Here is a 12,435-nt window from a genome sequence, read left to right as displayed (position 1 = left end):
TTTTAAACATGGCTGTGGATTTGACCAATTTACATGCATTATTTTTATGAATATCATTAATATCCAAAGTACTATTTAGGTAATAGCATTGTTTTTTTCTTTAAGCAGCCATTACATAATAGGATTTTGACTTGAAAACTGACAGTCTATGAAGAGAATTTCCAAAAATATTTTTTGCATTTGAAGCCTCATTTGCAATAAATCACAGACTCCCAGTGTGACTGCTCTAAATAACATTCACTTGAATAGATAGTTCTACAAATGATATGAAAATTAGTTAAGTTATGATACAACTTTGTGAAATGGCTGCCTATCTGGCAGTAGCCTTGTCCTCCCCAGCTTTTTCCTGGTATGCAAACAAGTGCTGAGATACCTAACTCACACAGAATATACTCTTTCAAACTTTTTATCTGAATTTTCTCGGATTCCTTTTCACCATGATCATCAAAGCTTTCTTGATCCTCTTTCTCAGATATAGACTCAATTAATTCCATTTCTTAAATGCCCAAAGCACTCAGTTTGCTCTCTCATTAGGACAGACACCATACTGTTACATATTAAGATATAGTATGATGGTATCACATAGTGGTTAACAGCATGCACTCTGCCATTTACTAGCCGTGAGATCTTATGCTTTATTTTCTTATTCTATAAAATGGGGAGAGAAATTTCCATGTCAGAAAACTAAGCCTTCAACACAAGGCCCGGCATGCCTGTAAGTGCTCAACTAGTGGTAACTAGATGTTCAGTACAGACGGACATAATGACAAAGAGATTATTCTAACCATTTTTACCATGTCTCTCTACTTTCTCCTAATACCTCTCACATGTAAAACCTTAACTACCATCTAGCTTCCCATTAAGCTTTGCTTATGTTGTTCTCCTGATGTTTTCTATCCATAAATATTGCCTCTGACAAAACGTTTCTGGATTAATAGGGTCACTCTCTTTTCTTGTTTTGTTGTTTATTGTTTCTCCTTTTTCTGTTTGGTACCCCTAGTTGACCACAGAGGTAGCATACGGTAGGTGCTTAATAAATATTTAAAACTTGGCCTTTGAAAACACTGGTATTTTGCCAAAAGTAGATTGCATTTAGAGATCTTAGCCCATTAATAGACTCACCAAGACCAAATTTAGTAAAATTCACTCTTTCTTTATTAAAAAAAAAAGATTTTATTTATTTATTCATGAGAGACACACAGAGAGAGAGAGAGAGAGAGAGAGACATAAGCAGAGAGAGAAGCAAGCTCCATGCAGGGGGCCTGATGTGGGACTCTATCCCAGAACTCCAGGATCACGCCCCAGCCAAAGGCAACGCTCAACCACTGAGCCACTCAGGCATCACAAACTTGCTCTTTTTTAACTCCTATAAGTAAGAAATGTTTGACTGCCAATAATCATTAAAAAAAGGGGAGGATCCCTCAGTGGCTCAGTGGTTTAGTGCCTGCCTTGAGCCCAGGCCGTGATCCTGAAATCCCGGGATCGAGTCCCATGTCAGGCTCCCTGCATGGAGCCTGCTTCTCCCTCTGCTTGTGTCTCTGCCTCTCTCTCTCTCTCTGTATCTCTCATGGATAAATAAATACAATCTTATAAAACAAAAACTATGAAAAAAAACCCTATGAATTAGTATTTACAGTGACAAATTGATATATTATTTCACTAATATTCTCAATTCCTCACACTAAAAACAAATTTCTTAAGAAGATTAAGCTTGTGCTTTGTTTTTCTCATTTACATTAAATTAGAAGTGTAAGAGTTTATAGATCTGGTATGTTTAACCTTGAGAAATGTTTTATTTTGCTACAGTGTGTCAAATTACTTTTCTGTGAAGGGAGTCTTGATTTCTTGGTGACATTTACCATAAATGAACAAACTTTTGAGTTTTACATATAAATGGTCTCATGTTTTATCTTGTCTCTTCTATTGCAGGCATTGATTGTGAAGTAAATATAGATGAATGTCTATCAGAGCCCTGTCTCCAAGATGGAACTTGCATTGATGGCATCAATCATTATACCTGTGACTGCAAGAGTGGATTTTTCGGAACACATTGTGAAACAAATGCAAATGATTGCCTCTCAAATCCTTGTCTACATGGAAGGTAAGAATTTTTATTTTTCTATTATTAAATCAGAAAATAAATTTAACTCACAATATTTAGGACATGTCACGGGAAAGTTGATAAATATAATTTTAATTATGCTCTTTCATAAAACAAGAGCTAAGTACAGTTAAGATGAGATGCTGCCTGTTTTACTTAATGCAATGTACTGATATGTTATCTCTGCTCTTTTATTTCTGCTCATTAGCATAAAGTAATTTTCAATAAATGTGGATTAATTGGACTTTAATATACTTAAAGGTAACTGCTTACAGTAATAGAAGTAGCAGGTAAGATGATGAGACATTCTATTATTTGCTCTGCAAAGGGATAATACCACACACTTAGTATTTAAAATGTCCCTAAGTAGACTGGTTCTCTCATCCCTATGTGCATGTAAGGTATTTTTGACTCTCTTTATGAAATTGCATAATAACTCTCATGCTCATGGATAGAATATTAGTTTATGCAAATTTAGACCCTGGATATTTCTAAGAGATGCAAGTGGCAAAGAATGCTTCATAGATGCACCAGCCTTTCTCTGCAGCATTATTTTTTCTTTTTTAGTCCTGCCACTGACTTTGTAAGCAGAGAAGGGAGGATAAGGATGGGTAGCTCACTGTAGTGCAATTTGGCCATAGCTGACTTCAGTTCCCTACATAAATTCTAGACATACTTTTTATCTTTAGAACTGTTCTTTCCTTATAATGCCATGGGGATGATGGCAAAAATTAAAATTGATCTGTTCTTTCAGTCCAATCACCTTGAAGGATAAGAAACCAGGAACAGACTCTGCCTTCTATTGCTTGTGGGAATTTTTTTTTTTTTTTTACCGTGACTGGAAAAGAAAAACTTTAAATAGTGAAACTCCTTTGAAATTATGTTTTAATGTCTTACTTATTTAAAAATTTAATTCTGTGTTTCAGATGTATAGATCTTGTTAGCAAGTATCAATGTTCATGTGTTGCGGAATGGACTACCTCAAGATGTAAGATCAAGATTAATGTAAGTTTTATATTACATTTAAAATAATTTAAAAGGACACCCCGGGTGGCTCAGTAGTTTAGTGCCTGCCTTCAACCCAGAGCATGATCCTGGATTTCTGGGATCGAGTCCCACATCGGACTCCCTGCATAGAGCCTGCTTCTCCCTCTGCCTGTGTCTCTGCCTCTCTCTCTGTGTCTCTCATGAATAAATAAATACAATCTTTTAAAAATAAAATAAAATAATTTAAAAGAAAACCAAAGTAATTGTTATAGGTTTCAAAATTTCTTCAATAGTTGTTCATAATTTAACTGCTCTCTCACCTTCTTTGTAATTTCTCAGTTACTCCCAACAGAACTAAAAATGACAGCTTCTTTTCATTTTCCCTCCTCATGTCTCTTGTTATCATCAATTTCTACAATCTAGATCCCTCATTAATTAAATCCTGGAAGTGGTAATTTCAAAAGAAGGCTTAAAAGGCTTATGCTTTGCCATCTGCCTCCCCCTTTCTGGTCTTTGGACATACAGATGTCTGTGAATGTCTAGGGATGAGAGGACATTAAAATGATCCAGATAACACAAGAAGATAATACTGGATGTATGTGCCAAGAAATGGGTACATGTAAAGAACACCAACACCTGTAGTACTCTCAAGATCTGTTTTTGAGTCTTCAGGAGTCTGTGATGTGACTGGTGCATGGTATTTTATGTGGGATGCCTTATTTATTGAGAAATGTTGTTTACCTGAACTTTGAGATCATATTCGATGAGAGTCTTCTTAGCCTTACTCAATAATGGGAGATTCTTCCAAATCTTTCCTGTCTCACATGATAAAGGAAGGAAGTATTGGGACTAAAAAGAGCCTGTAATAAAGTGAGACTATGAATATTTTATTTAACTCCTTTCTCTCATTCCCTTGTCAGTAAAATATAGCAATAATAATTCTGACGTTACATAGTCACTGGTATAATAATGCACATATGACATGGTAGGTATTCAGTAAATTATCTTTTCAGAGAGAGTAATAGGGTGGTGAAATGCAATAAGGAGAAACAGGAGTGAGCCACTATTTTGCTACTTACTTGCTATGTGTTCTTGGATAAATTATTTTATTATCCATCTTAGCTATTTAATGAGGATAGTCATAATAACATCCTCTTGGTTGTTGTGAGGAATAAATTAGATAATGCATGTAAAACAATTAGCACATTTTCTGACATTGTTTTATTAAAATTATTTCTTGATATTATATTGATTTGGTTCTAGATAGTGAAGCCATACTTGATATGGAAAAGGAAGTGTTATAATTAATAAATTCCCTGGTAAAAATGGACAAGGCATCTATCTTGTTAGCATTCTTAGCTATATTGCCTATGGCAATCTCTAAAACCCTGTCTCTCGGTAGTATAAATGAGGCATTCTTCTTCAGAATTAAACATATAATAAATAAATATTTTCTTTTGTAAACAGATTTCATACACACATACATGCAATATTATAAGAACAATTATTAAAATTCTACCTATATACTTCTAAATTTTTTCCTAATATTTTTATTTTATTTTAACATAAAACTGGACTCATTATTCTCATTAAGACACTTTTTTTTTCACTTAGTGTATCTTAGGAACCATTGCATTGTAATACATAGAGTCCTGACTCATTCCATTTATTTATTTATTTATCTATCTATTTATTTATTTATTTATGTCCATTGAGGCATTTTATTTGCATACATGTATTATATCCCTAGAAAAAAGAATTGAATTTTCTCTCCTATGTGTTTTCATCTTGTTTCTTCATGGTCCATGATGCCAGCTGAAGTTGTCAGTACAATGAAACAAAACTGGCAGGACAGAAGCAGATTATTATACCATTTTTCTAAATCTTTGAGTTGTACCTCAAATCTGAGGCTAATCATTCCACACTTGTTTAACCTGCCCATAAGGTTCACGGCAATTTTCCCAGCTCTTTGATTATTGATGATTTCAAATTCACAGAAGTAACCATGCTTCATCATCTCAGTTAGAAACCAGATGATGACTTTTGAGCACCGCCTATTAAGAACCTAGTGTTTGGTCTCTCTTCTCAACATCGTTAATGCTCGTTTGTTTGTTTGTTTGTTTGTTTGTTTGTTAATGCTCTTGAGAATGTCTGCCAGGATATTCACATGCCTCATTATGGTGGCATGAAAAGATGGTGGAAAGACACTGACTCATTACTTTTAACAGCTACATTTTCCAAATAAGTCTTGAAGAACCTCACTTATTTAGGAGCACCTGAGTGGCTCAGTCACTTAAGCATCTGACTCTTGATTTCAGCTCAGGTCATGATCTCAGAGTTGTAAAATCAAGACCCAAGTGGGGCTCCACACTTATTGCAGGGTCTGCTTTTAGATCCTCTTCCTCTTCCCTGCCCTCCACTCACATGCCCCCTCTCTCTAAAATAAAAGTATATTTTTAAAAGAAACCTTTCTTATTTAATGAGAGTATAAGCATGCCAGCTTCCTTAGATCCTAGTAAATAAAATCATTTTCTTTAAAGTGTTGACTAATTTGATGAGAAAAAAGGTGGCATGCCGTTGTTCTGATTTACATTTTCCCAGGTTATTACCAAGATTAAGCACCTTTCTGTAAGATTATTTGCCATCTGTATTTCTTTCTGCCTGTCTACTCATAGCCTTTGATGAATAGTATTTTTCTTTCGCATTTCTTATTCTTTGCTTTTTGGTTTGCATATATTATTCTAAATTGTGGGTAAAATCCATTGAGTTCTACAAAATTGAAATCTTGTCTAGAGCTTAGCTGCTCTTACTTTTTAAGAATTGTGAATTGTGGGATTTTTATATTTTTCTTTACTTTTTTCTTCTTTTAAAGATTTTGTTTATTCCTTTGGGAGATAGAGGGGGAGCTTACCCAGGGGGAGGGGGAGAGGCAGAGGGAGAGGAAGAAGCAGACTCCGCACTGAGCAGGGAGCCTGATGAAGGCTGAATCCCAGGACTCCTGGATCATGACCTGAGCCAAAGGCAGATGCTTAACTGGCTGAGCCACCTAGGTACCCTTACATTTTTCTTTATGACACTGGACTTTGAATTTCTCCTTAGAAAGTGTTTTCATGCAGCAATATTTGAATTATTCTCTTATATTCTCATCTACAATTTTAGGATTAATAACACTTTTAGTACTTTAATTCACAGTGAATATATTATTATGATAAATTAGGGAAATGAATTTTCTAAGAATTTTTATCAAAGGGTCTGTCATTTTTCTTTTGATTCAGGTTGCCTCATTTTTCATACATTAAGTTACTATATATGAGTCAGTTTAGGACTATATATTCTATTTTACTTAAAATTTTTTGCTGTCATCTATATTAATTATTGCAGTTCAACAGAATTTTTTAAGTGCTCTTTTCATTTATATATTAAGTACACTCTAAATGTAATTTTGGTCATTCATTTTGCAAAAATTAAATATTTCCTACCTATGAGAAACAGAAATAAAATAATTTTCAGAAATACCTCCTGCTCTCCAGTTCTAATTGGAAATATCAAATAGATATAAATGTGTATGTTACTTAGCTGACCTATTTATTGTAACTTCCTCTGTTTTGCAATGCCCAAAAAAGCCTTTTAGATTAATGCCCAAGTCTGTCTTCTTTTTTTTCTTTTTTTCTAAAATTTTATTTATTTGTTTGAGAGAGAAAGAGAGTGTGCATGAGCAGAAAGAGGAGATAGAGAGAGAGGAAGAAGTAGACTCCCTACTGAGCAGGGAGACCAACTAAGGCTAGTTCCCAGGACCCTGATATCATGACCTGTGAGAAAGCAGATGCTTAACTGAGCTGCATAGGGCCTCCCAAGTCTGTCTTTCTAAGCTAGAGACAAGAGGGGTGGCAGTACTGATAGAAAAGAATGCTAAGGGTCAGTATGGGGGCAGAGTGATGATATATCTGATGCTCCTTGGAAAGTCAGAGAGTGGGGATCCCTGGGTGGCTCAGCGGTTTGGAGCCTACCTTCAGCCTAGGGCATGATCCTGGAGTCCCAGGATTAAGTCCCAGTCGAGCTCCCGCATGGAGCCTGCTTCTCCCTCTGCCTGTGTCTCTGTGCCTCTCTCTCTCTCTCTCTCTCTCTCTTTCGTCTCTTTATTCATTTATTTATGAATAAGTAAATAAAATCTTTTTTAAAAAGTGAGAAAGCAAAGTTTATATTAGGATATAAGGGGGAAAACCAGAAGAAAACTTATTTTGTTTCTGTTTTTGTTTTGTCTTGTTTATTTTTTAAAGATTTATTTTTTTATTTGAAAGAGAGAGGAAGAGAGAAAGTGGGGGTGGGGGCTTGGGAGAGGATCAGGAGTGAAGCAGACACCCGGCTGTACTCCGAGTCATCTCACAACCCTGAGATCATGACCTGAGCAGAAATCAAAAGGCAGGCACTTAACTGAATGAGCCTACCAGGCACCCTGTTTCAGTTTTTTGTTTTTGTCAATCTGATAATTTGAGGCAAGCTTCAAAAAATTAAAATCAATGCTACAATAAAAACAAATACATGATTGAATATGAGATGTTTGTGGTTAGTGACAAATGCAATTAACTCTGGATACACATATACAAGACATACACACACTCTCACTCACAGGAAAAAAACAGAGTAGGGTGATATAAAAATCAGATATTTATCTTTATTTTGTTGTGACTGAGAAAGATAACTGCTACAAAGGAGCAGTGTTCTGTCTTGTTTTTGTTTTATTTTGTTTTTAATAACAAATTATAAATACATAAGTACTAAAATGGGAAACAAGAAAACTCTACATTACCTTTAAGGAATTTTGATGTTCATTTCATGAATTTGGCATAGTGTCTAGTTTCAACCCTGATGTACTTTTCCTTCCTGTATTTGATTCATTTGTGCATTTCAGGATATTTCTAAGACAGTGGTTTTGTTTTCTTATATTTCAGTGGCTTTTCTTTCCTGGAAGTATTGTCAGACACATTTTCAATAGAGAAAAAAATGATATTTACTGCAAAAATCCCAATTTAGGTATTTCATAATCTTGTTTGTTTTGTTTAAATAACAAGTTAAACAGTGCATTTTCCTTATATCAAAGCATTGTAAATCAGATTAAATTGGGATTCAAATAAAATCTTCCTATTAACTACTTTAGTTCCATCTTCCACCATGTAAGAAAGAAAAAACAGCAAATGAAAATTATATTGGAAGTAAATTTTAGAGATATTTAGTCTTTACCATTACATTGCCATTTTCCACAGCCAAGAGAGACTCCTTTGAGAGAGAAATCAAGGCTTGGCAGTACAATGAGCCCTAAGTTAGAGTTCAGGGCATCTTGTATCTATGTGATTTTATTCTGGCATTATCTTGCTGTAAGATATTGGTGAAGTAGGTAACACCCTTGGGCTTATTTTAAAATAAAATTGTTGGACTAGATTTTTGTTACTTAGTCCATGGACTATCAGCATCAGAATCCCCTGGGGTTTATTAGGAGTGGAGAAGCTCAGGCCTCACACCAAAACTTTTGAGTTTAAATCTGTAATTTAACAAGCTTCCCAGAGTATTCATAGGTAATTTAAGTTTTAGGAACAATAGACTACATTAGTAATTTTTATTCAGAGCTACACAAAATTCGAGAAAAAAACAAGACTTTGCATTGGGTAAGGTAAGGCTGTAATGGGTACCATGTTCTATTTCCGCTCTTTGGATAGACCAGTGTTTGGATTATCTCTTTAATATACTCTGTTTCTCCAAGATCTTATTGAAGAAAATATCCCACTACTTTATAAACAGCAGTGCAAGAAAGAGAACATATGATTCCATGACAGAAATGCTATAATAAAGAGAATCTCAGTAGTAACTTTCTATTCTTCTGGGAAGTTCAGAGATCACAGAACAAGTTCTGGATCTAAACTACACAACTCAGATGGAACACAACTAGCAGAGAGACTGGCCAATTTGGCAGTTTGCTCTGGTTAAGCAGTCCATAATGGATACATTTCTGCTGTGTTTCTCTTACACTTCTGTAGATTTTCTGCCATGGCATTTGGAATGCAAGTTGAAAGAATGTAGTATCGGGGTATAGCCTAAATATCTAGATTGCCCTGGTCTGCAATATTACTCCTAGCTTCTTTCTTTTTTTCTAAACCCTCAGACTTTTAGTTTTCTATTTTCTGAAATTAATTAGTAGTTTCTTCTTGGAAAGCATTTTATTATATTTAAATAGGGTATAGCAAAATAATATAAATGATGATGAACAGAAGGAAAGGCATCCACTTTAAGTTTTGCACCAGGAAAGATCAAGAATTTTAAACGATTTTTTTTTCTAAAAAGAAATTACTTTTGTATTTTCCATTAAGCCTGCTAATTAATTTAGTAAAAGATTCTTGTAAACTCTAGAAACAGAACTATTGGCAGTCTAAAAATGATCCCTTTCTTCCCATGGGAGATATAATTCAATTAGTTTATGCAATGCTTTCTAATAAATCATTCTATATATACCCAGATATAGGCCTAAGAGGGAAACATGTTGTTTCCATGTCATTCCCTATGGAATTCTGCATTTATATTCCAGGAAAATAACTGCAGCACCTGCACAAAGTGTACTTGGTGCCCTTGATTACATTTTTAGCAAAGTTAGGACAAATATTCAAATGGAATTCATTTATAAAAACATACATTTAGCTGTATCACTTGGGTGAGTGTAAAAGATCACCATCTGGGTTCTAAGCATGACTTGAGTTTCATAATCAAGGGCACAATCCATTTCTTATTGAAAAGGACACTAATTAAAGTCTTTGGTGATTTTGACAGATCTTTAATTTTTCATGTGATAAATGATATGAATGTGATGGCTTCACATTAGCCTTTTCAGTGTGAGTTTTTATTGTTAACATTTCTTAAAAGTCACTAAATGTTTATAAGCATAAGTGTCAACTAATAATAGTTCTAAGAAACACTAATTTTCAGAGTAAAATGTTAAAAAAATCACATTGTGTATGTAAATATCTTTGAAGATGTAGTAACTTAGATTCTAGAGTGCAAATGATTCATATTTCTATGTATTCATTAAGAAATTCTGTGTAGATAACATACCAAGAGTATATAAAAATGTTTTACTAATTATGTCATAAAATTTCATAGATTATTTCTCAGAACTATAGGTGCAAATCTTTTCAGAGTTAACATTATCTTGAAAAATGATGTCATACCTTGTTTAAAGCGCCATGCTTTGTGCCCAGAATATAAACATGTATGTAATATCTAAAATATAAACTTAAGAAGCATGATATGGTAGACATTAAATATACCAAAAGACTCATTTTCTGTTCTAACCAAATGACTGAGATAGAGACTGACAAGGCCCTTGGCCTGCAGAGTATAAAGGAAAAGAAGATAACATTTACTGAAGAGTTGTTATGTCCCAGGAAAGGACTAATGACTTTATATTTGTTATTCTATGTAATTCCCATTGGAGCCTGTATGAAATGGATGAAATTATTGCCATTTTATACATGAATGCACTAACAAAAAATAAAATACTATTTATTTAATAACTGGGTAAAAGTAGTTTCAAAATATCCAAAGGTTGGGGATCCCTGGGTGGCTCACCGGTTTAGTGCCTGCCTTCAGCCCAGGGGTAATCCTGGAGTCTCGGGATCGAGTCCCACATCAGGGACCCTGCATGGAGCCTGCTTTTCACTCTGCCTGTGTCTCTCCCATTCTCTCTCTCTCTCTGTCTCATGAATAAATAAATAAAATCTTTAAAAAAATATATCCAAAGACATAAAACTATTCAACTTTAAAAGTAATACACAGATATTAACTAGGTTCCTCTGATCCTCAAATCTCCTGTATTTCTGGGACTTTAGGATGCAGAAACACTAGACGCAAATTTGGACAAATGCGTGGAAAAGTCGCTAATTAAAAGATTATGATTGGGTACATAATAAGACTCTGGACCAAGATGGTTATATATGAGGCACCTGAATTTCTCTCTTGCCATGGATGCACTGAATGTACAGAACAATGTGCACAGCAATTTCCCTTGAAAGGAATCCAGAAACTACTGCACATCGGGCAACTGAGAAAAAAACCCATATTAAAATGAGTCAGAAAGGCTGAGACATACTCTCACCATAAATCTCACTCCTGCACAGTGCCATACAATTAGGAAGATATCCCTAACTTCTAGGTTCTCCCAGAGACATGATGGGTCTGGACCCAACTAGCATCCCAAATTTTAAGATGTATAAATCTAAATTTTTTAAAGATTTTATTTATTTATTCATGAGAGATACACAGAGAGAGGCAGAGACATAGGCAGAGGGAGAAGCAGACTCCCTGCGGGGAGCCTGATGCAGGACTCCATCCCAGGACCATCACAACCTGAGCCAAATGCAAATGCTCAACCACTGAGCCACCCAGGTGCCCCTGTAAACCCTTTATACATATCCAAAGTTAAGTTGTTAATATGGACATACTATTCTATAAAATAGACAAAGTACAAAAATCCTTTGTATTTCTATACACAATGAACTGTTAGAAAGAGAAATTAAGATAACAGTCCCATTTATAATAACACCAAAAAGAGGTTAGCCTGGGTGGCTCAGCACTTTAGTGCCTGCCTTCAGCCCAGGGAATGATCCTGGAGACCCGAGATCGAGTCCTGCATCAGGCTCCCTGCATGGAGCCTGCTTCTCTCTCTCCCTGTGTCTCTGACTCGTGTGTGTGTCTCATGAATAAATAAATAAAATTAAAAAAAAAACACCAAAAAGAAAAAAAATACTTAGGAAAATTTTACAAAGGAGGAGATGAACAATCTATACACTGAACACAATAAAACATTGATGCAAGATGATTAAGAAGGTATAAAAAAAGAAAGGAAGAAGAAAAAGAAAGAAAGAAAAAAAAAGAAAGAAGAAAAAAAGAAGAAAGAAGAAAGAAAGAAAGAAAGAAGAAAGAACTCAAAGAAACACCGAAAGAACGAAGAACGATACGACAGAAGAACTACGACCCTACCCCACCGAACTACAAGCACCATACCACCGAAACATCACCCGCCTCCTCCTCAAGAACACGCAAAGAAAGACCAGAAAGAAAGAAAGAAGAGAAAGAAAAGAAAAGAAATATTTTCTATTTTTGGATTGGAAGAATTAGTATTATTGAAATGTCTATGCTACCCAAAGTGATTTATAGATTTAATATCATCCTTATCAAAATTCCAAAGGCATTTTTCACAGAAATAGAAAAAAAAATCCTAATGTTTGTATGGAACCACAGAAGACTCTAAACAGCCAAAGCAAGCTTGAGAAAGGAGAACAAAGCTGGAGGATTACACTTACTGA

The 12,435-nt window shown here is 34.9% G+C and overlaps 1 protein-coding gene across 1 annotated transcript in view; it reads left to right on the top strand.

Moving 5' to 3' along the window:
• Window positions 1-12,435, top strand: part of EYS (eyes shut homolog) — a 1,532,152-nt gene that overhangs the window by 587,100 nt on the left and 932,617 nt on the right. The window contains exons 17-18 of the mRNA XM_038554428.1: window positions 1,930-2,101; window positions 3,028-3,106. Of these exons, the coding sequence (XP_038410356.1) occupies window positions 1,930-2,101; window positions 3,028-3,106 (251 nt within the window). The remainder of the gene's footprint in view (window positions 1-1,929; window positions 2,102-3,027; window positions 3,107-12,435) is intronic.

Source organism: Canis lupus, chromosome 12, assembly GCF_011100685.1.
Source record: "Canis lupus familiaris isolate Mischka breed German Shepherd chromosome 12, alternate assembly UU_Cfam_GSD_1.0, whole genome shotgun sequence".
NCBI classification, from domain to species: Eukaryota; Metazoa; Chordata; class Mammalia; order Carnivora; family Canidae; genus Canis; species Canis lupus.
The sequence above is the reverse complement of the archived record's forward strand: the minus strand, read 5'-3'. Positions and strand labels throughout refer to the sequence as shown.